This window comes from Acomys russatus, chromosome 15, assembly GCF_903995435.1.
Source record: "Acomys russatus chromosome 15, mAcoRus1.1, whole genome shotgun sequence".
In the NCBI taxonomy this organism is placed as follows: domain Eukaryota; kingdom Metazoa; phylum Chordata; class Mammalia; order Rodentia; family Muridae; genus Acomys; species Acomys russatus.
The window spans coordinates 7066722-7092667 of NC_067151.1; the positions used below are offsets into that span (position 1 = coordinate 7066722).

Below are 25946 nucleotides of genomic sequence, written 5' to 3' on the forward strand. Positions count from 1 at the left end.
GGATGATACAGTGAATTCCCAGACAGCATGACTACACAGAGAGACCCTACCTCATTTAAAAAAACAAAAACTAAACAAAACAAAACAGAAATTCAGGAAAACAAAAGCACAAGCCAAGCATATCAAGTTCAAGGTAAAATATTTGTGCTGTGGCCTAATGGTCTGCTCTTGTAGAATTGGGGGTGGGGTGGGGGTGGAGGTAGGGGGTGGGGGTGGGGCTGGGGAGAGGGGTTGGGGGTTGGGGGTGAGGGTGGGATGGGGTGGGGGTGAAGGATGGGGGTGAGGGGTGCAAGTCAGGGTGGGAGTAGGGGTGGCAGTGGGGTGGGGTGGGGGTGAGGGTGGGGGGGTAGGGGAGGAGTGGAGTGGGGCTGAGGGGTGGGGTTAGGGGTGGAGGTGGGGGGCAGGGTGTAGATGGGCAGTAGTGCTGCACAAAGAACGCACATTTTGAACAATATGCAGCCATTTTGGAGACTTCAAGGAACGAGGCCTGCTCGCAGCGATTGCTGTATAAGGCACGGGCAGGTCGGTCTTGGAGTCCCCATCACCTGCTGGATTCTCTAAGCATCTCACTGAAGTCAGTGTGAGCTCCCAGGACCCCAAATCCCCAGAGTCAGCTTTCCTGTATTACCCTATTACCCACCCCACCCCCCGCAACACATTCCTTCTTGGCACCTTCCAAATCAAATGATGGTAATTCCTCTATAGAATACTATTTATCCTTACCGTCCTCAACTCCTTGCTTGGCTTTACGTTCCGGGAACTTTAACATTAAGTAGAATGGACACGCGCCATTTACTTCCTTGTTATTGTGTGTTTATTTATTCCTCTGGATATATTTCCCCTATTCCTAACACTTCATTACAGCCCAACTTCGCCAACTCTATGGTAAATACTACACTACAAATTAGATTATCTATTCCCGTGTCCGGCTTGACCGCCAGTATGTGAACCTCTGTGACCATGGATTCTCACCCTTCATTTTTCTTTTATAATAACAATGGTGCTTTGTACGATGAAAGTGCTTCACCTGTGTTTGCGAAATGACTGACAACATCATGATTATGTGTCCCAGGCTGGTTTGAACCTACTATGTGGCCAAAGATGACATTGAACTTCTTGCCCTTTTTCATTCTTCCAAAGTTCCAGGCTTGTACCGTCATGCCTCATATGACACTAATATAGCACTGAGGATTGAACCTGTAGTCTCGTTCACAGTGGATAGGCAGCTAGTATCTAGCAACTGAGCACACATCCCCGGTCAGGATGTTTAAACAATTCAAAAGTGCCATAAGCATCTGCGATGGAGCCTGTAGTACAATCTAAGATTGCCTAGCAATGTCTGGCCATCACTGCTGTAACCAAAACCTCATCGCGAACGAGTCTCTAGTTTCATCTCTTAATTAAAAATTGAGCATTGCTACCTACGTCATGCTTTTCACAGCACTGTCAAGCTTCCTCTCTGTCCCACAGTGACCTGGGGAAGCAGGATGCCTCCTTACAGTGAAAGTGACACAGCTCGCTAAGGCAAGGTGACCTACAGGTGTGGAGCCATGGAGCCAAGGAGCCGGCTAGAGCCTGGGATTAGAGTGCAGCTGTTAAGAAGGGCGCTCATCATCCTGGATCAGTTTGAGTGACTTGGAAGCAGGTTATTCAGGGGGAAACAAGCCCAGGCTAGGAACGAAATCTAGAAACACTCAGGGTAACAGCAAGGGAGAGAGGTGGGGCTACTGCCCTGCCAGGCTTTGCTGCCGACTCCTGTGACTCTCGTCCGCTCACCAAAAGGAATCAAAAGTTTCTGGGGTCCAGTGCTGTGCGGCAGTTCAAGGCCTCCCAAACTCTTAACCCTTGATGATGTTACCTCAGTCCAAAAGCTAGAAATGGAGCGAGTAAGGGGGAGCATTCTCTGTCGACCTGGATCTCAATATTTATAAGAGAGTTGGTAATTAGATGAATAAAATAATATCACACAAGAATCAATGCTCATATATAAATTTACTTATTCATTAGCTACTGAGTGTCCACTGTGTTCCAGGCTGTGTTCTGAATATAGAACATACAGTGATCAAAAACATGTTTTGTCCCTGCCTTTCCTTTGTGGCACTTCTATTTTATGGGAAAAGATAAAAACACATGTGATGTATAGTGCATCTTCAGGTAATTTTATGTGTCATACATAATGACACTTGTCTGTCACCCTATTGCTTAGAAGATAGAAGCACAGAGACCTGAGCAGTTGAGGTCAGCCTGGGGTCACAGTACACTGCAGCCCAGGCTGGCCTTAAACTCTAGATCCTCCTGCCTCAGCCTTCCACGTAGCGGTATTGGAAGGTGGGTGCCACCATGTCTGGCTGCATGGAAGTAGGTCATGAAGAAGGAAAAACTGTGAGATTAAAATGACATCATACAAACAAGTTATTGCCTGTGATGGAATTAATGAGAAGTAAAATCACAGCATGAGAGTTTGAGAAAGCCACAAACCACACCAATGAAATAAAAGGTTCTTAAACAAACACTGGGCTGAAGAAGAGATCACAGAATAATCTAGGAAGTCCTGGGAAAGGAATGAAAATGAAAACACACAATCTATGAAAGAATTCAAGTTACATGGAGCCTGCTTTGTATCCCAATGGCAATAAACTAGGAATCAACTGTATAATGCTACCCAGAAATGTCCCAGATATGTGGAACAAAATATACACACCTGCATAACTCATATTTCAAAGAAGGAAAAAGAACAAATTGTTTTAAACTAAATAAAAATCAAGGCACATTGGACGTAGGAGAGGGGGCCTGGTGGGTAAGAGCACTTGCTGCTCTTGCAGAAGACCTGGGCTCAGTTCCCCGCATCCACACAGCAGCTCAACACCACCTGCAATTCCAATCCTAGGGGCTCTGATTCCTTCTTTTGGCCTCCATGGGCATCAGGCATACATGTGGTGCACAGAAATGCATGCAGGTTAAAGAAAAACCATCCATACACATAAATAAAAATGGGTAAATAGTTTAAAAACATCCAAGGCATGCTTAACGTTACTAGGGTGCCACTATAGTAGTGCCCAGGGGAAAGCTTAAGTCACCGAAATTCACAGGCTAGACAAGCAAATTCGAAATTGTAACCTCTGTTTTCGAAACCAGAACAAAAGGCAAATGAAATCCAAAGTCAGAAGAAGAAATCATACACAAAGATCCCAATGGACGATAATGAGACAGAAATCAGAAAAAAAGATAAACCGTGAGAAAAAGAAAACAACAAAAAGCTAGAGGCCACGCTGACTAGAAGAAAAGAATTGGAGATAAGAAATTACCAATGTTAAGGATGAGAGAGACGGCACCATTGCAGCCTTTACAAATGTTACTGGGGGTAATAGCAAGGCATTATGGGTGTCTTTATGCTAGTAACTTCATCTTAGATACATTAGACAAAACTCTCAAAGGACACGTCATTTAAGGGCACTAGATAAGAAACAAGCAGAACAGACACAACTTTGTTAAAGAAAGCTAGAGTTAAACACCACTAAAGAAGAAATTTGCAGGTACAAATGCTTTCAACTAAATACTCAAATAATATTTAAGAAATACCATCTTTATGCAATTTCTTCCAGAGGACAGAAGGACAGAATACTTCTCTGTCATAGTCTGCGCTATTCGATTCTAACGAGAGGCAAAGGCATTTTAAGAGAAAACAGAAGCCCCACACGTCAGTATCTCCCTTGCATAGTACTGCTGAGGTCTTGGTTTTCAGCCAGTTGAAGCCATTAAGGACAGCTGCAACCAGGCGTCACCTGTCTGAAGGGATGCGAAGCTGGACTAATGGTGACAGTGAACCAGTTTTAATGGAGAAACTCTGGGGTGGGTGTGGGAGCACCCACCTTGAATCCCAGCACTCTGAGGCAGAATCAAGGAGTTATTTGTGAGTTTGAGGTGTAAGTTGTGAGTCCCACGTCAGGTAGGGTTCCATAGTGAAACCCATATGAGGGGAGAGAGAGAAAGAGAGACAGAGAGACAGAGACAGAGAGAGACAGAGACAGAGAGAGACAGAGAGATAGAGACAGAGAGACAGACAGAGAGACAGAGAGAGAGACAGAGGGGGGAGGGAGAGGGAGACCGTGATCATCTTAACAGACATTAAAAAAATAAAAAGAACTTTATCAACTTTATTACAGAACCTATCTTTGAAAAACCTATGTATAACTTTAAACATTTTAGTGAAATATTGATGATTAACCCTTATTATTAGAACAGGGACAGGGCTGTCTTCTCTCATGACATCTTTGGACATCAGTGTCTCAAAACGGCAGCAGCATCATCAACAACAAAACCCCCCAAACACCAAAAATGCACAACTAGGCATGAAAAAGAGACTGTTCCGACTTGAGGGTGTAATTCACGTGTCAGTCAAGTCCTTGGGCTACGTCATATCGGACACATGGGAGCTGGGAGAGCTCCCCTTCCTCCACGTGCACACATGGGAGCTGGGAGGGCCCCCCCCTCCACACGCACACAATGTGAGTTGAAGTCTGTGCACTATTTCCTAGACACTGCAGTAAGGACTTTTCATGCCCAAGCTCACAGTTGCCATGCGAGGAGCTATTATCATTTATCTCTGCCATTGTAATTAGGGTCTGGAAGTGGCCATGAGGCATTAATTAGGGCTCTAATTGTCAGCTGATATCATAAGTGAGCTTCGTTGAACCGTGAGCATAATCAACCAGAGAGCTCGCTGCCGTTTACTCAAAACTGTGGGACCGGAGTTTTCATTTGGTCAGTGTCCCCAGACGGGCAAGGGAGCTAAGGACAAACTGCAGACTTTAAAGTAAGAGGAATAATCTAAAATAATCCTATCACCAGACACAGGATAACAGAACACTACAACTCTCAAGTCAAATGAAGGCTGCAGGAAGACCCGCCCCTCCGCCATGACTGACCCTGGATGCTTGCTCTCTGCTGATCGTGAGCTACCCATGGGCTTGTATCTCTCTCAGATTCTATCGTTACTGTTTTCTGCAACATAACACATGCCTTGGCCTGATGGAGTGTCAAGTACATCTGAACTCACAGAAATCATCAGAGAGTCAACAACCTGCAAGTTTCAGTGGTGTGCTAAGATAAAATTTTACTGTTTCCACACAAAAATCCCATTGTTCATCTTCCATCTCACTGCTGCTTGCTGGCGCTACTTGAAAAGATAGCACAGAAATGATGTTTCTGAGAGGCACATTAACCAACACCCCTTCCTTGTAGCGAACCATCGGTGAAAGATCTTCAGTAGGTTTCTGTGTCAAACATCACTGCCAGACATGGCAGTGATTCATCACTTATCACCTCTGAGTGTCCAGTCTCAGGATTCCAGCTGCTGGCAACATTGCCAGGAAGCAGCAGCAGGGTTGGCGTGGCCCTCTCTGCTCTAACTCATCTTCCCACGTAACAAAGAGCAGCGTGACTCCATGCCTGGCCCTTCACTGTCACCCATTCTCCTAAAGCCTCCAGAAGAAAAGCCTCCAGAAGAAAAATAGGAAAAAATAGGAAAATGCCTTTGGAGAAATGGAAGCAAGATCAAGAGTAGTCTCAACATGAGTAAAATTTATATGAAAAATAATGCATTAGTCTAAGCTCCAGAATTCACATTGTGGTATTCTCTCCCCAGGAAAAGAAGAAACATCAGATCATACAAATGTGACGTTTACAATTGTTCGGCACCCTGAGACCTGCTTTGTTGATGGTTGTCACATGTGTGCTTGCTATCTTGTAAACTGTGGCATGGCTCTGCCAGCCCCTCTGCTTATTCTCTTCTATTATCTTAGGAGAGCCATAAAAGCAGAGGACAAATTGAAGAAGATGAAAGTGGGAGGATAAAACTGGAGGATGGGAGAAGCTGGACGCTGTGGCTGAGCTGTGAAGGCCAGTTCCCTGGCCTCTGGTGACTTCCTGGGGGCACTAGACCCTTGTCTCTTCAGGGGTAACTACAGCAGCAAACACACCTCATCTGCCCAGGCTGAGCTGTCAAAGAGCGCCTCCTGTGGGTGGCGCCGTGAAAGAGGCTTTTTATGGAAACTGCCAATCTCTGATGGCATGATTAGGATATAGCTCAGGGTCATTACGGAAAAGATCCGCTAACGAAATAGTACGGAGATGGTGGAGACATTGAGCCCTTAGCTCTTGTTTCTCCTGATATGAAACTGCCCAGCTTGGACTCTCTAGCCAGTGGTCGGCAGGTATGTAAAGCAAGGAGCAACAACCAAGCACCGCTTGTTAGCAATGACACTTAACCGCCATCTGGGGCTCAAGCCCAGCCTGTGTCTAAGTTCGGCAACAATACTTCAGTCCTTGAGAAGTCAGGAAGAAAACCTCCGGCAGGCTCAGGCCTCTTGAGCTTGGTGTGGCTGAGGTTTCAGCTCAGATGCGGTTTGCCACTTCACTGGATGGTGCTAATGAAACGCAGGGCGCCTCTACTTGTGGCCACTTGACACTTAATTTGCTTCGTGACTCCTAGTATGCTCTGCTGTCTGTTGGTTACATGGCTCTCCGGGTGAACAAAGCCTTCTTATTTAGAGGGGATGGCGGGACAAGGCACAGAAGGCATGGCAGATGTAGGTCTGCGGCCCTGGAACCCTGGATTCTAACTCACGACTTTCTAATCGCAATGGGCTGCTTGTGCTTGGTGGCGGTTGTGGCTTTGGTCTCCTTAAGTGTAATGTGGCTGGCAAAAAAAAAAAAAAAAAAAAAAAAAAATCCAAGTGCAGCGATAAACTTCATACCTGATACTGTCTTCTGGCATGCACAGGTACTCACACATGCAGCACATGGACACACAAAACAAAACAAAACAAAACAACCTCCAAAAACCAAAAAATCAAACAAAAACTCCCAAAAGGTGAGCTGCCGGGTCACACAGCTTTCATGTATCTTAGCTTGCTTTTTTTTTTTTTAAATCAAAGTTATTCATTCATATTATTTTTACTTTGACATATCTTGTGTACTTGAGCATGTGTGTATGTGTGTTCCATCAGTGCCGTTGCCTTGGAGTCCAGAGGCAGCAGGTGGTTGTGTGCTGCCTGACATGGGTGCCGGAGCCCAAGCTTAGATCAGTACACTGAGCCAGCTCTCCAGCTGAGCCAGTCGGTACCCGCTGAGCCATTTTGTCAGCCCGTGGGTATTTCTTCCCTGTTGGTATGAGGCTATTCTGCACGAATTTGCTCAAGCATATTTGTGTTAGTTACTCTTCATTGTTGCGACAAGATACCAGACAAAGGCAACCTAAGAAAGAATGTTTTTATTTTGCCTCAGGATTTAAGCCCAGTGACAGGGAAGGTGTGGTGGGCGGAGCTAGAGGCAGCTGCTCATATCCTATCCATGCTAGTGACTATCCTTTCTCCTTCCCCCGTGTATTCCACCTGAGCTCTGAGCACATGCAATGGTGCTGCCCATATTCAGGCTAGGTCTGCCCTTCTTAGTTAAACCTCTCCTCAGATGCTATCCCATCCACCATGCCAAGAGGTCTGTGTCTCCTAAGTGATTTTAAGTCCAGTCTGGATGACAGAAAAGAGTTGAACTCAAAATGATGTAAAGGAACGGCTAAGTAATGTCGCTGCTGCTGCTGCGGAGTCAGATCTCAGGATGGTCCGAACCTCTTCTCCCCACTGCGGGCACTTCCTCAGGGGTCTGCAATTAGATGCCATAAGCTGGGCTGAACCAGGGGTAGGAGTCACTGTGCACACATGTTTAGGCTGGGCTCCGTCACGATGGCCTTAGGTATGCCAAAATTCCCATATGGCAGTTATGATAGAGCAGTGTCCAACAGAAACCAGGTGGCAGACACATGGCATTTCATGACAGTCTTACAATCAAGAGATGTTTTGGACACATTCTATTGGCTAAGGCAGTTACAACTCCACCCACAATGAGCCACAGTGACCTTGAGGAAATGACTTGTCAGGCTGGAGAGATAGCTCAGCTCTTAAAGGCTAGGCTCACAACCCAAACACTTGGAGGAGATGACTTCTGTGGACTCAGTTTCCCTGTCTGTACAATGAAAATAACCAAGCTATAAAGGATGGCTATGACAAAGGAAATCATGCTCACAAGAGGCGTGGCCTCATAGGAATGCAACAAGCACCTTCATACCTGTTTGCTATTAACAGTTCTAGGTCTGAGACAGCCTGCTTTTGTTCCTACTGTGTAGGCATAGGATTCAAAATCATGTCAGGTCTGCTTGGAGTCTTCACATTGTGTCCCTGACTCCCCTCCTGCATATCTTTTGAGAACAGTGGTTTTGTTTGTTTGTTTGTTTTTGCTTTTCCTGGCCTCCTCTGCTAATGTTAAACCTGTCACTAAGTCTTGGTCACTCACTCCATTCTGCTTGCCAGCCGCATCTTTGCTAAAGGCTATTGCCATGGCTGATTGGCATGTTGTCAAAGGCTGTAGAGCCCTTTCAAAGACAGCTTTTCCGCTTCTAAAACCCTGTCCTCTCTCCCCAAGTCTCAAGCCTTCTGCTGTTCTGGGATGACTCAACAACTCATCCATTTCCCCCTTGAAAGAGCCGAGGCCCTTTAGGGGTGCAATTTCTCATCACTCCTCCCATGTGTGCTAAGCAGTCATTGTTTTCTTCTCATCTGTTTCTAAGGCTAAGTTTTGGAGCTGTTCATCAGCTTCCATTTGTTCGGCTTTCTGTGGATGACACGTACACTGACAAGAGTCTTCTCCTGTATCTTAGTGGCCTCCTCAAGAGTCTACCAAATGCCTATTCATTTTGTGGTTTACTGAATAAAGACTGACCAACCAACCAACCAACCAACCACACCTTTTCTTTAAGCTTTCTTCCTCTTCAACTACTGTATATTTCTTCTCTCACCTAGGGAACATCCAGGGGTTGAGTGTGGTATGCCTGTGAGGGTATCTTCAAAGAGGTTTGGCTCAGAAAGGGAAGGCTTGCCTTGAATGTGACAAGCCCCACCCTGTAGGCAGGGGTGGGAGGGGCTCAAATGGCATAGGAAGAGAAAAGGAGAAAGGCCAAGGGTGTTAGCATTCTTCCTTTGCTTCTCAGTCCACTGGGATGAGGGGCCTGGACCACACTCTCCTGCTGCCATGAACTCGACCATACTAGACCAACCCGTGATCCTACCACGACCCTTGAGAAAAGTCCACAAGCGGGCAAGGTTGAAGATACAGTGTAAGTGATTCTATAATGAAGTCAGGGTCAGCTAAAGATGCAGATGCTTCATTCGTGCATACATGGGGCAATTGAGACAGTGCCCCAACCCCTTAATTTCTGATATGGAGGTGCAGCCCCATGTGGCTTCCAGGGTGTTTAACCACCAAGGGGCGTTCTGACCGTCAGGAGACAGAGTTGCTCCTTTTCTTGGTTACGTCTAACTTTGCTTCTATCAGGATGTATACAGAAAGTATACACTCCTGAGGTTTTATAGATCCACAAGGCATGCAACCATCCCCATTTATCTAATTCTAGAATGTTTTCATCACCCCCAAAGAAGCCATGTACCTGCTTAGCACCCACTCTGTACTCCCACTTAGCTCCTGGCAACTCACCTTTTTTGTTTCTTGAGTTTCCCATTCTAAACATTTCATATGGATGAGATTACAAAATCTGTAGCTTTTTAACCCAGAGTCTTTTAATTAGCACACTGTTTTTGAGATTCGGTGGCACTGTAGCATGTAACATATGGTGTACTCACTCATACAACAAATACACCATTTTCTCTATTGATCTGCTGATGGACATTTGGGTATTACGACTGATGAACCCTGGTCTTTTTGTCTATAAATGTATTTTGCATTTATAAATGATCTTGTCTGGAGATACTTGGGTGGTTATGATGTGATTGATGTTTTGAAGATTTGTTCAATTATTTCCCAAGCAATGGCTCTATTAGACACTCCCATTAACAAGGGATGAGGGTACCAGTGCACATTTTCATGAAGTTCTTGTCTTTTTGAATATTAGGATTCTGGAGCTTTAGCTTATATATACTGATGTCTTTGATCCACTCTGAATTAATTCTTTTGTGTATGGTATAAGGTATGGATTGAGGTTGTTTTTTAAGGGGCTATCTGGTTGGCCCAACATCACTGAACGCTGTCCTTTCTCTGTCTCTTCTTGGAAACCTTACAAAAAGCAATTGAGTTTGATAAACCCTCCATTCAGACTCCTGGCTCCATTCCAGGCACTTAAGTTTCTGTTCTTGTGACAGCACCAGGCTGTCCCCATTATTGTATCACGGTAGCAAGTTGTGGAACTAGCAAGTGTAACTCTTCCAACTTCACTGGTCTTTTCCAAGGTGCTTTTGGCTTCTTTGAGGTTCATGAACATCCAAAGGATTGTAAAATCAGGTTAGCAGTTTTTGATACGCACCTGGCTTCCTCGAGGGGACTGTGTTTCGATCAGTTTGGAAAGCATCATCACAATTTTTAGGATTCTAGCTTCTGAACAAACATTTCCATACAGCTGTAATCTCTCCCCTCAGTTCTGGGTGCTTCAACGAAGGTATCTTACATTTCTTTTGCCAAACTTATTGCCAAGCATTTCACTCGTTCACACTATTGTAAATCCATTTATTTCCTTAGCTTCATATTTCTGTATGGCTTATTACTAGCCTGGAGAAAGAAATTCTTGTCTATCAGTATCATGTTGAAACCCTTGCACAACTTGTTTGAGATGATGATGATTATAATTTTGGTACATTCCTTAAGATTTTTACATTCAAAATCATGTATGCTGTCTCTGTATCCCTGCCTCCTCAGTCTGTATCCTTTTCCTTTTTTTCTTTTCTTTTTTTTTTTTTGGTGATGCTATGGGTTGAACTCATGCGTGCTAACATGTGCCGTTGACTTCTTTTTGCTGTTTAATCACCTCCTTTAGAACACATGACGTTGAGTAGGAAGGAAGGGTATCCTTGACTTTTGGGGGGGGGCTTTCAGTTTTTCTCTTGTACCATGGTTGTTGTGGATATCAGATTTTTTTTTTTTTTTTTTATCAAGTTAAGTATAAAATTCTTCTGGCTTGATAAATATTTGAAATTTTGTCAAATTCTCTGTGCCTGTGGAGGTGACCATATTTTTAAAACAAATAATTCATTCTCATAATATGGCACAGCTTTCCTTGGGAGATGTACAAAACCCACCTTTTCTCCCGAGACAGGGTTTCTCTGTGTAGCCTTGGCTGTCCTAGACTCACTTTGTAGACCAGGCTGGCCTCGAACTCACAGGGATCCGCCTGCCTCTGCCTCCTGAGTGCTGGGATTAAAGGCCTGCACCACCACACCCAGCTCAAAAACCATCTATTGACCCTGTGACAGCTGATCTTCTTGTCAAGCTGCTGGGGCTTAGGATCCCTGTGGGCACATCTGGAAGGGGTCTCCAGAGAGCCTTTTTTAAATTTAAATTTTATTAATTTATTCACATTACAACTCAATTGTAATCCCATCACTTGTATCCTCCTGTTCCTCCCTCCTGCTTTCACCCTATTCCCCTCCCCTAGGTCTATGACCGAGGGGGACTTTCTCCCCCACTATATGGTCACAGATTATTAAGTCTCATCTTGGTAGCCTGCCTATCCTTTAAGTGCCATCAGGCCTCCCCACCAACTATGGAGCACCAGAGTTCATGTCAGAGTCAGTCCCCGCTCTCCACATAACTGTGGAGAATGTCCTGTCCATTGGCTAGATCAGAGTAGGGGTTGGATGTTTACTACTTAAGTATTAAGGCTTGCCCTGAATGTGGGCAGCACCAGGCCATGGGCCGGAGTCCCTGACTGCATGAAGGTGACAAAGCCAGCTGAGCACCAGCATCCAACTCTGCTTCCTGACTGCAGATGCAACATGTCCAGCAGCCTCCTGCCTGCTGCCGCGCCTTCCCTGCTATTAGGGACTTCCCCATGCTGTGGGCTTAAATAAACCCTTCCTTCCCTAGGCTGCTTTTGTTAAGAACTCCATCACAGTAATGAGAAATGTAACTAGTATAAGCAGTTGTTTTCAGTCAAATCTGAAATTACACTAAAAATACTAAAGGAAAAAATCCTTTTACTGAAAGACAAACAAAAAACAAACAAGTTCCCCAAATAATAAATACACCATGGCAAGGCAATATAGATTACGTTAGAAAAATGTATGGGCCATGTCAGTGCCATGTAAACTCTTCCTCATCAAATTAGTTAAATTCAAGTCAACGAACCCCTTGTGCCTTCTATTACCTGGGCAGATACCAAGCCATATGCTGCAGATAGCAGGCGTCTCCATGTCCTGTGCACTCCTCTCCAGCACTCAGTGCACCTGCAGCCTCCAGTGGCCATGGATCTCTGACCTTCCTGCCCACAACTCGAAGTCAACATGTTGGCATTACAGCAATGCCGCTCTACCTACCGCTACCTACAGCTTTTAGTTTGCATAAGTCCCAAGGCAACATATTCTAGGAGGTTTGTTTAAAAGTGTCACTTACAGTCACACTGTGGGTGTCAGGGAAACAGGATAGGGTAGGAAAGTGAAAGTCGTATAAATCCATTTATAGCAAAGGCCAGAGCGCCAAGGATGGGCTTTGAGAAGAGGTACGGAGTGGGATCCCAGAGGCCTTCTTTCTGCTGTAGTCACTTACAGGGCAGAACATATGGCTGCAGAGGCTTCCAGGGGAGGCACACTGTGAGCAGCTGGGGTGGTGGGGAGAGGCCTTGCATTTCTTATATGCCATCTCCCTACTGTTCAAGGTGGGGCATCCTACAGTCTTGAAGTAGCTGCCAGCAGCGTTCTGGGGAAGTCTAAAGCACTCAGACCTTAATCCTTCTATGTGGCCATATATTCTGCATTGTTAGGTTTTCCTGGCGCAAGAGTTCTGATATTTCTGGATGCCACAGTTTGACGGAAGTCTCCCTTGCCACCGTTGTGATGAGGGCCTTGTGTCCCACTCTGAAGGACTGCCTTCCCTGCTGCTTCCTCTTTCTGGAGACTGCGATGTGCACCTGGAACCTCTTGGTCTGATCCTTGCTCTCTCTCTCTCTTTTTTTTTTTTTTTTTTTTTAGGTCTTTTAAGTTTTCTTTCTCCCTCCTTGAAATTTAATTCCCAAGAACACTTTTCCTACTGTTTTTCAGTTTAGTTTTTGTTGGTGTTCCTCTTTATTGTGTATCTTTATTTCCTCCTCTCCCTGGAGATAGTAGTTTCGTTTTTCAGTCTTCTCCCTAACTGGTTCTTTGAGTTGCTGTTTTTGGGTTTGCACACGCTAGAAGCTTCTATTAACTATCAGGTTGTTCTTGATTAAGACAGAGAATTAAGCAGGGTGTGGTGGTGCACACCTGTGTTCCCAGCACTCGGGGAGGCAGAGGCCAGCCTGGTTGGTCTACAAAGCAAGTCCAGGACAGCCAAGGCTACACAGAGAAACCCTGTTTCAAGAAATCAAAACCAAACCAACCAAGTAACCACCCCAGAGAACTAATAAAGCAGATCCACCTGGCAGCTGATATGAGGAGGGCTCCCAGTCTTAGCGCTTTGGGAATCACCTGGTGATTTTGGAAACCACTGGTGCTCCAGCGGTGTCGCTTTCTCACCTATGATGGCAGAAATAGGCTTCCCAGGCAATGACGTCATGCAGGTGAGATTGGAAAGCCACAAGATATCCCAGAGATGCTGTCACCCTCCTATATAGCTCTGTTCACCAATGTCATTTTCCCTCCGAGCTCAGGATTCTTGACTTCAAGTCAGGGAGTTCCAAGTTTAGCCTCCTAGGACACACTTGTTGGTTTGGTTGGTTGAAGAAAGAGCAGTGTAAAGGGGTGGGGATACTATAGCTCTGGCAGCTTTTAACCCATTCTGTGCTTCATTCTCACTTCCAGAGGATGTGCCGCCATCAGTTTTTCAGCCTTCAGAACTTTTCTGCATTGAGAATTCTCGTTGATTTTTCCATTGGTGCTCACTTTCCCTTTTGACAGATGGGGATTCTGCATTCCCCAGTCAGGTTTCCAAAATCCTAGCGTCAATAACCTTTTTATCTATCTCCGTGTTATGACTAAAAAGGAAAAAAAAATTTTTATCGTATTTCAGCTGTGTCAGGTCCATGTAAAGTGTGGTGCTTGTCCAACTTGTGAGTTTTTAGTCATGGCATACAAGGAAGGCAGGTTTGAGTCCCAGACAGCTTTTGTACTTGTACACAGTCTCCCCACCCAGGAGGGGGAGGCTGGATTACCAGTGATGCAACCTACCGAGGGCGTTGGCAGGAAACACTGGCCCCTGCTCAACCTATAGGTCTACGGTAACCTCGTCTACCCCACTGCCTTCTGAAGGAGAAAGACCCAGAGGAGGGAGGAGTTCAAAAGTGCATGAGTTCATCACGGGATGGGAAACAGCCAGTGATGGGTGGCAGAGCGACGCCTGCACTCCTGACTTCTGGCAGCACATAACTATCAAACTGATAAATACGCAATATACAGAGATGGACTAGAGGAGCCTGGGAGTTGAGTTACTTTAGAATAGCAGGGATGAGGCTGAGGGAGGTGGTGCTGCAAGACGTCCACCAGCATGAGGCCAGTGCCAGCCAGCATCATGTGCTGTGCCACCCGCCTGTCCTCTCAAGACGCTCAGTATTTCAAAGGAGCAACAATAAAAGTAATCCTATTCAAGGCTAAAAAACCCTACTGAAGTCAGAAAGAATTAAAACATTTATTGGGCATAAATATATTACATATACACTACAGATATAGTTAGGTATTACATATAGCATAGTATTTGCAAAATCTATACATTAAAATTGATATGGCAGTTTTAATACAATGTATATGAAATAATCTAAAATTTACAAGACAGAAAAACATATGATTATTTTTTTTTCTCCTAAAGTTGAAAAGCTTGGAATGTATGTCCAACAGTGAGGTAAAACATTTTGTCTTTCAATTTAAAGAATTGTGCAAGGATAACATTCAAACACATTCTATTAGGGCACTTTTCAATTTTGACACAGATACTGAATGATTGTAGCCGAAGAAACAGGGTTAGAAAATGTCAACATCTCAAGTTTGGTAAGAACAAGGCAGACAATATGCAAAATATCCTTTTAAAAAGTTCTCTTTCTAAACATTTTCTCTGAGGACAAAGGGCAGTGTGCTCCAGATGAGTGGTGTTTCTTGTGCCAGGGATGCATCTGACACCCAGAGAAGCATCAGAGCACCAGAAAGCCACTCACTCACGCCTATATATGGCAAAGGGCAGAGAGGAGGTTAATAGAACACTTTATTTTACTGTTCCTTTGTAATGGCAATATATAAGCGTTACATATTCATAGCACATATGCAGATTTGTGATAGAGGACAGTGCCATGTGGAGGACTAACGTCTCGACTGAAGAGATTATAGTGAATACCAAATAATGCAGGGCAATAGAATGTAGTGCTGTCTGCTTGTGTGTCACACACTCCAACTGTCTGATGGTCACAGAGCTTGAAGTCTCCGGAAGACCAAACGTTCGAAGAGATTTTCACCTGAAATATTATTTCCTTGAAAACAATTCCACCAATTCAGAGAAATCTTTGCAGCGGCAGCAGCAGTGCTGAAGTGTTTCAAAACAAGACTCTCCCCTCAAAGAGCGCTAAACATTATTCCACTGAATTTGCCCTCACCGGCTTATGACTGTCTCAGGGAATGCAGATGCAATGTCCCGGTGAGTCAAACGACACACTCTAGTGAAAGGATGAGTTGCTGAAGGCCAGAGCTTTGGCAAAAATATATTTACCTTGATACCATCAGTTTACAAGTCTAATTACACTATTATAGTCAATAACAAAATACAGAACTCTCTAGTACTCGACTACATCAATATAGGCACACAATAATGCATTGATCTTAGCACTCTTCCAAGAGATGATTATGGTTTTCTGGGTACATGTAAACCTTTCAATCACTGATAATGGAATTTTTTTTTTGGCATTTAATGAGTTAGATGCTCTTATCTTTAAAAACACAAGAAAATGCCAGATGTTGCCAAGGAACAAAACTGACCTAAAATTACAAAAGTATAAAACACACGAAATATAACATGCTACGAGGGCAAATTAGTACATAAGTACATTTAAAAATTTTTACAATAAATAAAGATTGCACTGTAATTGGCATTTAAAGTACTGTATGCAGAATATAGTATAAATAAACCCAAAACAAAATAATGTTGGTTTCCCCATGACTTTGGTATGGGAATATTATAAGCCAGTACAGGGTACTTACTGCATCATAGACAACATAGACCAAGCACAAAAGAGCTATGATCAAGAAAAACCAAGGAGCAAAAATATACAAAAAACCAAACCAAAACAAAACAAAAAAACCAAAAAAAAAAAAAAAAAACAGGAACAGGGGGATCGGCTGTGTCTGTTGCACCCTTTTGGAATACAGTTGCACCTCCAGCTCTTAGTGTCCCTGAGGTACTCGAACGTTGTGGACTTCATTGAGTGATCCAATGACTTTGGGTTAGAACTGATTATCTCCTGACTCTGAGTGAACCTGGGAGAGGAACACTCCGCACTCCATTAGCACCGGTGGAGCCAAGCTCTCAAAGCACTTACAGGTGTTGAATCCCCAATGGGTTTGATTTCTCACGCATGGGAAAACAGGCACAGAGAGGTTACAAAACAAGTCGGTGACCGATCTGGGGAGACAATCTAGTAGGCTCCTTGGCCCCCAAACACCCTGTGCTTACAGCCAGTTACCACTCCCTCTCTACATGCAGCCAGATCAAGTCCCCGGAGACAGAAGGACAAGTGTAGATGGTTCCCTTGTGGGCTTTCTCAGGAAGATTTGTATCTACTGCTACATTAGTACTATGGGCACTGAAATACACTATTGAACTTCATTCACACCACTGATACCCCAAAGAATAGCCAAGGGCAAATCTTTCAAAAACAAGGGCCAACATGTAAGAAGACAGCTCACAACTGTGAGGTACTCAACTGCCATGAGTTCTCATCACATAATTCCGGTCAAACGTAACAGAATATAATAACTCTAGTGATTAGATTAGAAGTAGTTATATACAAAGACAGACAGGCAAAGTTAAAGCAGCTTTTAAAGTAGCTGAACAAGGAAACAACTAACTATTGCACAATGCCCTCTTAAAGTTACTGCTATGGACCGACGTGGAGATCTACAATGCTCCATCATGTACAGGAGCATTTGGTTATGTGGCTTCTTAGACAGGAAACTCATAGTGTTAAAATCATAAGGGATACAGAGTAGTTACACACTTTAGATGAAGGTACACACTTTTGACTTATGAGCTAAACACAGTTACATAAGCGAGTGATGACAGTATGGTCTAAGTGGCCGCCTCGGAAGGCGCGCACGTCCTCTGTGTTCTCATGTGGCAACACTCTGACAACACCGGAATCCCAGCCCTGAACTACACACCCTGCGATTCTGTTTACAGATATAGATGATCAAGAAGTGACTGTGAATATAAATTACTTAACGGTAACAAAAAGATCAAAGGCTTGCAAAAGACATCAGTGGAAATAGAATAAAAGCATACTGGAAGGCTTGAAAAAACGCAAGCTCACTGGGCACACTGGCTCTTGGTGCCTATGCTTTCCTGCTGCTACCTTCTCCTCTTACTTATTCCTTTATTTATTATTTTTTTTTAAAAAAATCCAGTTTAACCTCTTCCTAGTTTTGCATCTCAAATAGGTGCAGCCAAGCACTGTTTCCCCTCGCTGAATCTGTAATACAAGAGAAGTATATAAATCAAAGAACAAAACTGCTTAAAAAGGGAAGGATCTGAATAAATGTGTATTAAAATGCGTAGCATTCCACTCCTCCCTTTAGCCTGCTGGATTTACTTCATTAAGAAGTATTGTAATATAAAGGCAAATAAAACGGACAAGGTGGCGAAGCCGAGCACGATGAGGGCGGCGAACTGCTCATCCGTGGGCATCATGCCCTTCATTTTGGCATCGTCCATGCTCCCCATGTCCCCTGTCAGCATGACCTCACGTTGCTGTAGCACAAAAGCCACTGAGGGGCTGAACGCTCCACTGAGCTCCTGAGAGGTGTCCGCACAACGGCGACACGCACACACGCGGAACCTGTAGTCTGTGTTGCTCTGGAGGCCTGAGATTTGGAAGGTGGCTTCTTCTCCCTTGTACACCTTTGAAAAAGAAAAAGGAGGTCATGGGTGAGTAACTGAGGACCCTGCGGCCACCACAGGGACTACCACGCACACCTGGAGCTTTATGGACACTGTTTCAAAGAAACCCAGAACAGCAGCACGTTGTTGTTATGAAACATCATGAGAAGTGGACGTAGCTAAAGTGTTAAGTAACTCAGAGACACAGAGCTAAATGTCTACAGTGCAGGCTGCCTGCTAGAAGAGGCCGAATACAAATAGGTCTATGGTTTCATCTCCAGAACAGATCAGTGTTTTAAAACTGAAGCAATAATCACTGATACTGGTATAAAACACAAAGTTTCTCATTAACTTAAAAAAAAAAAAAACAAAAATAAAAACAACTGGCTATCAGGCATACCCAATCGTCTGACATTGTGACATGTTATCTAAGAAGTTTATGCTTGAGAACCATACAGTCAAGTTACAAAAAGCAAAACAAAACAAAAAGCTACCTTCCACCCCCAACTCTCACAATGTATTAAGAAAGTCTATAAGCTGGTGCTGCACCTCACTCTTGGCTATCCTCAGTTCTGAACCACTGGTTCAACTCATCTGTAACTCACACACACATACACGCAATATGGCCCCAGTTAAGACAGCCTACTCCACTCCGAGGTAAGCATCACTTTTGCAACTTGCTCTGCCTGTAGTTAAGTTCACACACATACAAACACACACACACACACACACACACAGAGAGAGAGAGAGAGAGAGAGAGAGAGAGAGAGAGAGAGGAGAGAGAGAGAGAGAGAGAGAGAGAGAGAGAGAGAGAGAGAGAGAGAGAGAGAGAAAAGGGGGGGCAGGCAGACAGATGATTCTTTCTTTTCAATTTTCTTTTTCATGGACATTTGGAGGTTTGTACTAGGTTGTCATGGACATGTTTGTGCACACCTCTGAGGACCTTTCTTAGTGATTGATGGGACATTTTTAAAATTGGGGCAGGGCCCAGCTCAGGTGGGGCAGGAGATCCTGAGTCCTATAAGAAAGCAGGCTGAGCAAGCCATGGGGAGCAAGCCAGTAGTCAGCACCCCTCCATGGCCTCTGCACCAGCTCCTGCCTCCAGATTCCTGCCCTGTTAGAGTTCCTGTCCTGACTTCCTTTGATGATGAACAGCAGTACAAAAGTGTATGCCAAATGAACTCTTTCTTCCCCAACTTGCTTTTTGGTCATGGTGTTTGGTTTCAGCAAAACCAAACCAAAGCAACAACAAAACATCCCCTAAGATCCTTACTATTACAGGGATCTGAAACCATCAGTTTACTTAGAAAAGCTCATGCTTCGAGTTAACAGGAGCTGACAGGAGGCTGAGGGAGCCAAGGAAGGTGGCTGTGTGGAGATGCATTCTTGTGGTACTGACTCTTAGAAAATTTCAAGTAATAATACATTAAACGTGTAAGAAAATTTATGGTTTGCATTATATTTAACTATTACAGACAGGGTTAGGGGATGGATAGCTGCAACTAAATCAAATAAAGAGAGGGTTTTCTAATGGTGATGTACAAAGGGACTTTAGCTGACTTTTCATGAGTGACCTTGTGCTCCCTGATCTTTGTGAAGGACAATCACTTGCCACAGGGAACTTCAGGGGATCTGGCATATAGCACGTGCAGTCATTAGCAGAAGAAAGCTCACACTGGCTTGAGGTTCACAGCATGTCTGTGGCATCAACCCCAGCCGTTCTTAAGAGCTGCCAAGGAAGTCACCAGGGCCTCAGGCTGTGCTTGCGCGGGGTGATTCCCCAAGGGACCATGAGACTTCACACAGGTGGCACTGGCTGCTTGTGCTTCATGTCCCTTTGTTCTCATTCATTCGGACAGGAGCCCCATTATGGGCCTCTTCTCCTGCCTCAACTCAATTTAAGAGGTGGCATTCCATTTAAGATTTTCTTATTGAAGTCACCAATCATAATATTGCAAAAATAAGTACACATGTGAAAGTATTTTTTTTTAACAAGGTTATTTTGTTCTTGATTTGGTGCTATGTTTTAAACTCATTTGAAATGTTTACTCCAAACAGGAGGACACAGAGTAATACTCAGACAACTGATGATCTGAGTCTTATTCCTAGGAACAAGCCGCACAGCTGAAATCTCTTTTAGGGGAGTGCAGTGCATGCTGGGTAGGGGAGGGGCACTGTGTGCAGTGCATGTTGGGTTGCCGCAGGCTTGCTTCAATACCTTTGCCTATGTTGTCCCTCCTTCATGGTATAGCCATACACTTCCCTATCATGACTGGGAAGACTCTTGAGAAAGTTTGATCTTGTCACGGTCATCAAGTGGCAGAAAAGACAGATATACGCACACACTGAATGTAGAGAGAGGAGTTAGTAAGGGAGTAGCGCACTGCTAATCAATGCTTGTGTAATTATGAAACAGGCTGCTTGTTCCACACCATAATGACAGCAAACCTAAGTCAGAGCTTCAGGAAAGGCACTGGACTCGCCTGTCAGTGGAATCGACGTCACTGTTCTTCCCATGGCAAGGAAACTCAGCCCTGCGCGTGTAAATTACTCAGCCACCTGGCAACTGCCTTCTCCACACAGTGCTTCTAACGAAGCACCGACTGAGTGCTGAACCGTGTGCCAGTCCCAGGAAAATAAAACCGAATGATCACCCAAGTGCCACCATCAGTGGATCCCGTGAGCAGCGCTGCGACGGAGGGCTGTGCAGTGCAGCGCAGGTTCCTGGCTCTGCGGCGGCTGCAGTGCAGCAGCCATTAATTCCTACTTGCTTTGGCTTTGCTGTTACCAATTCAAGCCTGCTGCCTATCGTCCTACACATAATAAAAATAGCCTTCCTTCGTTCCCTATCTCACGTCAGGACAAGGGAGGGCAAGACTCAAAACATCACATTCAAGTTAATGCTTACTGATTAGAGAAAGGAAAGGGGGAGAGAGTGAAAAACCAACATAAATACCCCAAAACCAGTACAAAATGTCCCTTATCAGCGGTGTCATCTGTGGCTTCTCATTCGGTACTACTGCCCTCACCCATTTCTTGGTAAATGTGGGAAATATGTGCACATCTCTATTTATGAAGCCTGTCCTAAAATGCTCTGTTCTTGATAATAAACGACTGTCTATAGCCATTTATGGTAAAAAAAAATGTTCTTTACCAAATTTATGACTGAACACTATATCAGTACTTAGAACTTCTATCCATGGGCCTAAATACATAGCACGGAATGGTGGGTTCAAAAAGGCCAATCTGATAAAATCTAAAATGCTGCATAGATCATCTTTATTTTGACAATGGTAGACGTGTGAAGAAACTGTGCACGCAGTGCTTTCTCCGTGAAGCTGCACTCACTGCGCTGTGAGAGGCACAGCATTTTTCCAAGAACAAGTAGAAATGCATGGTACATGGAACAAAAGGTTTTAGAAGCACAGCAACAGCCATGTGATGACTATCCTGTTGTTAATATCAGGGGAAAGCGAGCCATTTCCTAGCACTCTCGAAACCGTGCAGAATGGGACAAGGCTTCTGACTAAAGCCAGCCAGGGAGACCTTTTTTCTGCTAAGCTGCACAGGGGCACGTGTGAAGTGACTAACTTCTCGAGGGCAGCAGATTAGCAACGGGAGAGGGAAGGCCCGTGCCTGTCCCCTTGTGAGGAGAATGGCAGAGGCTTTGGTGCCGTCACCTGCTCACAGGAATCAATACTGCAGATGCTAGACCCAAGATAAAACTTTCCCAAGACTTGCTTAAAACAATTCAGTCACTATCTGACGCTCCTACTAACAAAGTGTATCAAAACACCCAATAACTTCTCGGATATTTTATACACTTTTTGTTTACAGGCATTTAAAAAAATTATTACACAAAACACCAGCAAGAAATTTGGGTAAAACTGAGTGATACTTTCTTCCCTTGTATTTGAAGACTTGAAGGCTAAAACAGAATCTTTTACAAACAATGCCAGCATTTCCTAGGACAGGTGACATTGCTTGTCACCCCTACGAGTTCAATTATGAAGAGTGTCAAGTGAAGGCGGCCTCGCTTTCCTATGGAAATAAACAGTCTCCTGTCCCAATCTCACCAAGCAGGTGCTATGTTCCAGGGGATGTCACAGAAACCCCGTAGTCTCTGAACCCATTATTGCCAGTGGCCCAATGAGGAGTTACTCCAGAAGAAATTAAGGATCAAGAGGTGTGAAAATGGTTAAAACCAAATTTGTTATTTGGTGATGCAAGGACCGTATCTTCCCTTGAGTAGGTTTAGCTGTGATCTATCTGACACAGTGACTAGCCCATGTCCCCGGGGGCCTGACTCCCCAGATAACCATCTCATACCAGAATCTGCACTCTAACAGGCTCCCAGGTGATAGATACGTATATTAAAGGACGACCAAAAGTAACCAGGAGCTTCTGAGCCACAGGCCTGAAAGGTCGCGGGTCACCTCGCTTATCCTCCCATTGTCACTTCTGTGACAAAGGCAGAGAGGGCACAGGCCTTGGTGACTAGGTTAAGATGCCTTCCTTTCTGGGGTCACTTCAGTTTTCAGTCACACAAAGACTGCTAAGTGCAGATTGGACACCACCCGAAAGGCTTCACAAGCTTATGCTTGGGGATTGAAAAACTAGGAAGAATACCAGCAGACAGGAAATGAAATGCAAATGATACAAGCTGGTGTCCGGCTGTGTCAACCACCATCCTAGCAAATACATAGCTCACTGCATCACACATGGCTTTGCTCCGGGCAGGAAGCCAGCCGGATGCCAGAGAGCTGCACACGTGCAGACACTGGTCCTTACCTGCTTGTACTCAGATTCTCTTCCGACCAAGACCTGCAGAATGTAGTTCACAGGGTCGCCTTTCATCGGTGGTACTGTGTCCCACAAGATTTCACACGCATTTCCTTCTAACTGTGTTACTCGAGGTGCTGCAACACAAAACCACACACCCGCACTCAGAATGCAAAGTCTCAACTCAGCAGTCTTTATTTTAACACTGTTGGGGAGACCCAGAGAGAGTGTGGTCGTGCTTAAGTCCTCCTGAGAGGGAACTTTATTTACCCAGCTTCCTGCTAACCCTGCTCAGTAATCCTCAAGAAAGGGAAGTTAGCCTAGTACCAGAAATCCCACTCATGATACATCTTCTCACTAGCTCATTAATGAATAGGTGGCCTGGGTCACAGCTCGCCCATCCATCTGTCCATCCACCCACCCACCCACCTATGCACCTACCCATCCACCCAGCCACCCACCCATCCATCCATCCACCCACACCCATCCACCCACCCGGCCCATCCATCCACACACCTGCCCATCCATCCATCCATACACCTATCCACCCACCCATCCACCCACTCATCCATCCACCTGTCCATCCATCCATCTGTCTGTCCATCCATCCATCCATCCACCCATCCTCTGTCTATCTTTTATGGCTGTTGATTCCCTTCTACAAAGTTTAGGGCACTTTCCATGTGGTAGGTACTTTAGGGGTGTGGAAATAAAGATCAAGTCTGTTTCTAAGGACTCTAAAGTTTAGGTAAAGGAAGGGGTATGCCCACAGTATGGGTGGGCACAGGAAGAAACTGAGCATGTGACTAACACAGGAGGCATAGGTACTGCCGAGCAAAGACTCAGACAACAGGCAGCACTGAGGGGTTAACAGTGCTGTCCTACGTTTATATCTTACTTCCCCCATCTGTTGGATTTATCATTCATATTTAAAGCTAATTTATATTAGTCTGCAGTAAGGTACTTAGAACCAACTCCCTCCTGTGTGTGTGTGTGTGTGTGTGCGCGCGAGTGCGCGCGCGCGCTGGAGATGGAACTTGTGCTAGTGCCAGGCAAGTATCCTGCCAGTGAGCTGCATCCCTGGCCCCTAAGATGCTATGCATTTTAAGAAGGATTTTCCCATATCTTATGTCCTATTTATAGCCTAGCTCAAGGCCTCTTACATTTCCATTTTATAACGAGAATGTCCATTTCCATTCTCCCAATCCACTTCTACTTTAATTTCTAATCATATGCCATTATTTATTTAAAGGCAGTCATTTCTACTTGTCATTCTGTAAGATATGACATTATTTCAGAAAATCAAACACTTAAAAAAAAAAAAAAGGAGCCACCTATACTGGAACTACTGGGCTAAAACTACAAGCAATTTATGGGAAATTAAATAATCTTACTGGCCTAAGCAGATCTCCAATTGAGGCATCAATTTCCTGAATCTAGGCGCCAGAGGAAGAGCCTGGTCACGCGGGATTCAAGGACACCCCGCACTCCCACCCTCACGAGGCCAAAGCTCCATATAGACTTAAGGCTGGTAGTGCCTGCCTTGAGTAGAAATGGTTTTCATGACTCCTTTCCTAAAGTATAGAACACTTGCTAGGCACCCCACAAAATAAGCCATAACACACTCAGGTTCTGTCTTTCTTAAAGTCCGGAGATAAAGCTGCCTCCAAGGCCTGGGCATTTATTGCTAAAATGGCCCAGCACCACATGCATAAAGGCACATGCCATACAGAGAAACAGCTCAGTGGGGCAGGGGAGCTGGGTGAAGGCATGTGCTGGGAAGTAGCCCTGGAAACTGCTGCATCAAACCTGGTGGATCCTAGTGACCCCCCGCCCCCACTCCAAGGCCCAGGAGGCCAAGTGCAAGCTTTGGTTCCTGTCACTATCAGTCCTGAAATGCATGTCTGCCCCTCACTCATAACTCTGTGACTGGAGACATGGCAGGCTTGGAGGGCTGGCCTGGCAAGAATAGCTCTATCTACCCTGCTTGCTGCTGTGGGTTTCCAACAGCGCCCTCCATGGGGAGATTGGGTGGCAGGGGGAGGGTGTGTGCCCACAAAGGGAAATGCCGGCGGGGCCTGAATCATCGCTATGTACAAGCTTTCCACTTGTACATTTCTGGCATCTTCCCTCTCGCAAGATGGCACAGCGGGGTCTGCTACGCACCTTTGAGGGGGGGAGGGACACTTTTGGTTGTGCTGAAGGTGTAAGTCTCTGAGAAAGGCCCCTCCCCTGCCTCACTCGCCGCCTGGATTCTGAAGGAGTAGCAAGTGAACTCGGTCAGTCTCTGGACCTTGTAGGTGTGGCTGGGTCCTCTGTAGATTGAAATGAACCTACACAGAGAAAGGAACAGAAGCCATTAGCCACTGAGTGATGCCATCGCCAGCCATCTCCTGGTGATGAACTGTGATGTGGACTCTCAGAAAGCTCTGGCTGACTGACGAATGCTTCGGGCCATCGGAAGCAACCGGCTGCTATGTGACGGCTGTTTACTGTTCAAGGAATATTTATACGAAAGAAAACACAGTGAAATGCATGCGAAGAGCAGAATGAAGTTTCAGAAACACTAGTTTTCATGTTTTTACTAAAAGAAACAGAATTTTCAAAATGTCATTACGGTCAGTGGTAACTTGCCTTCCGTTATGCATCTGGCAATGGAGTTACTGTTCAGCGGGCACTGATTGCCCAAATCACAGAAATTTAGGAAATCCTTTAAATGCTGACCTTTATTTACACATGACCTCACAAAGCCCTTTCCTAAGTCAGCAAAAAGGCATCTGTGATTATGCATGTTTGAGAAAATACATAAAAAGACAAAAAGTACCAGGTTGAGAATTAACTGTGAGGTAATTCAAATAAGAGGGGAAAAAAAGGCAGTTTTGACTGGCAGATTTGGGGTTCTTTTTACCATTTGGTTCAACATTCTTTAATATTGCTTTGCTAGTTAAAATATTTTAAAATTTTAATTTATTATTTGTGTGTGGCCTCATGTGTATGGGGGTGTACACAGACACCAAAGGACAATTTGGCAGTGTTGGTTCTTAAGTCTCCCTCCACGTATGTAG

General features: G+C 44.8%; 1 protein-coding gene across 2 annotated transcripts in view; it reads right to left on the reverse strand.

The window, feature by feature from the left end:
• Positions 1 to 17617: 17617 nt before the first annotated feature.
• Positions 17618 to 25946, reverse strand: part of Fndc3b (fibronectin type III domain containing 3B) — a 292863-nt gene continuing 284534 nt past the window's right edge. For both annotated transcript variants that reach the window (XM_051156993.1, XM_051156994.1), the window contains exons 24-26: positions 25048 to 25214; positions 22891 to 23018; positions 17618 to 18120 (exon numbers count right to left, since the gene is read on the reverse strand). In XM_051156993.1, coding sequence (XP_051012950.1) covers positions 17809 to 18120; positions 22891 to 23018; positions 25048 to 25214 — 607 coding nt within the window. In that variant the 3' untranslated portion in view covers positions 17618 to 17808. The remainder of the gene's footprint in view (positions 18121 to 22890; positions 23019 to 25047; positions 25215 to 25946) is intronic.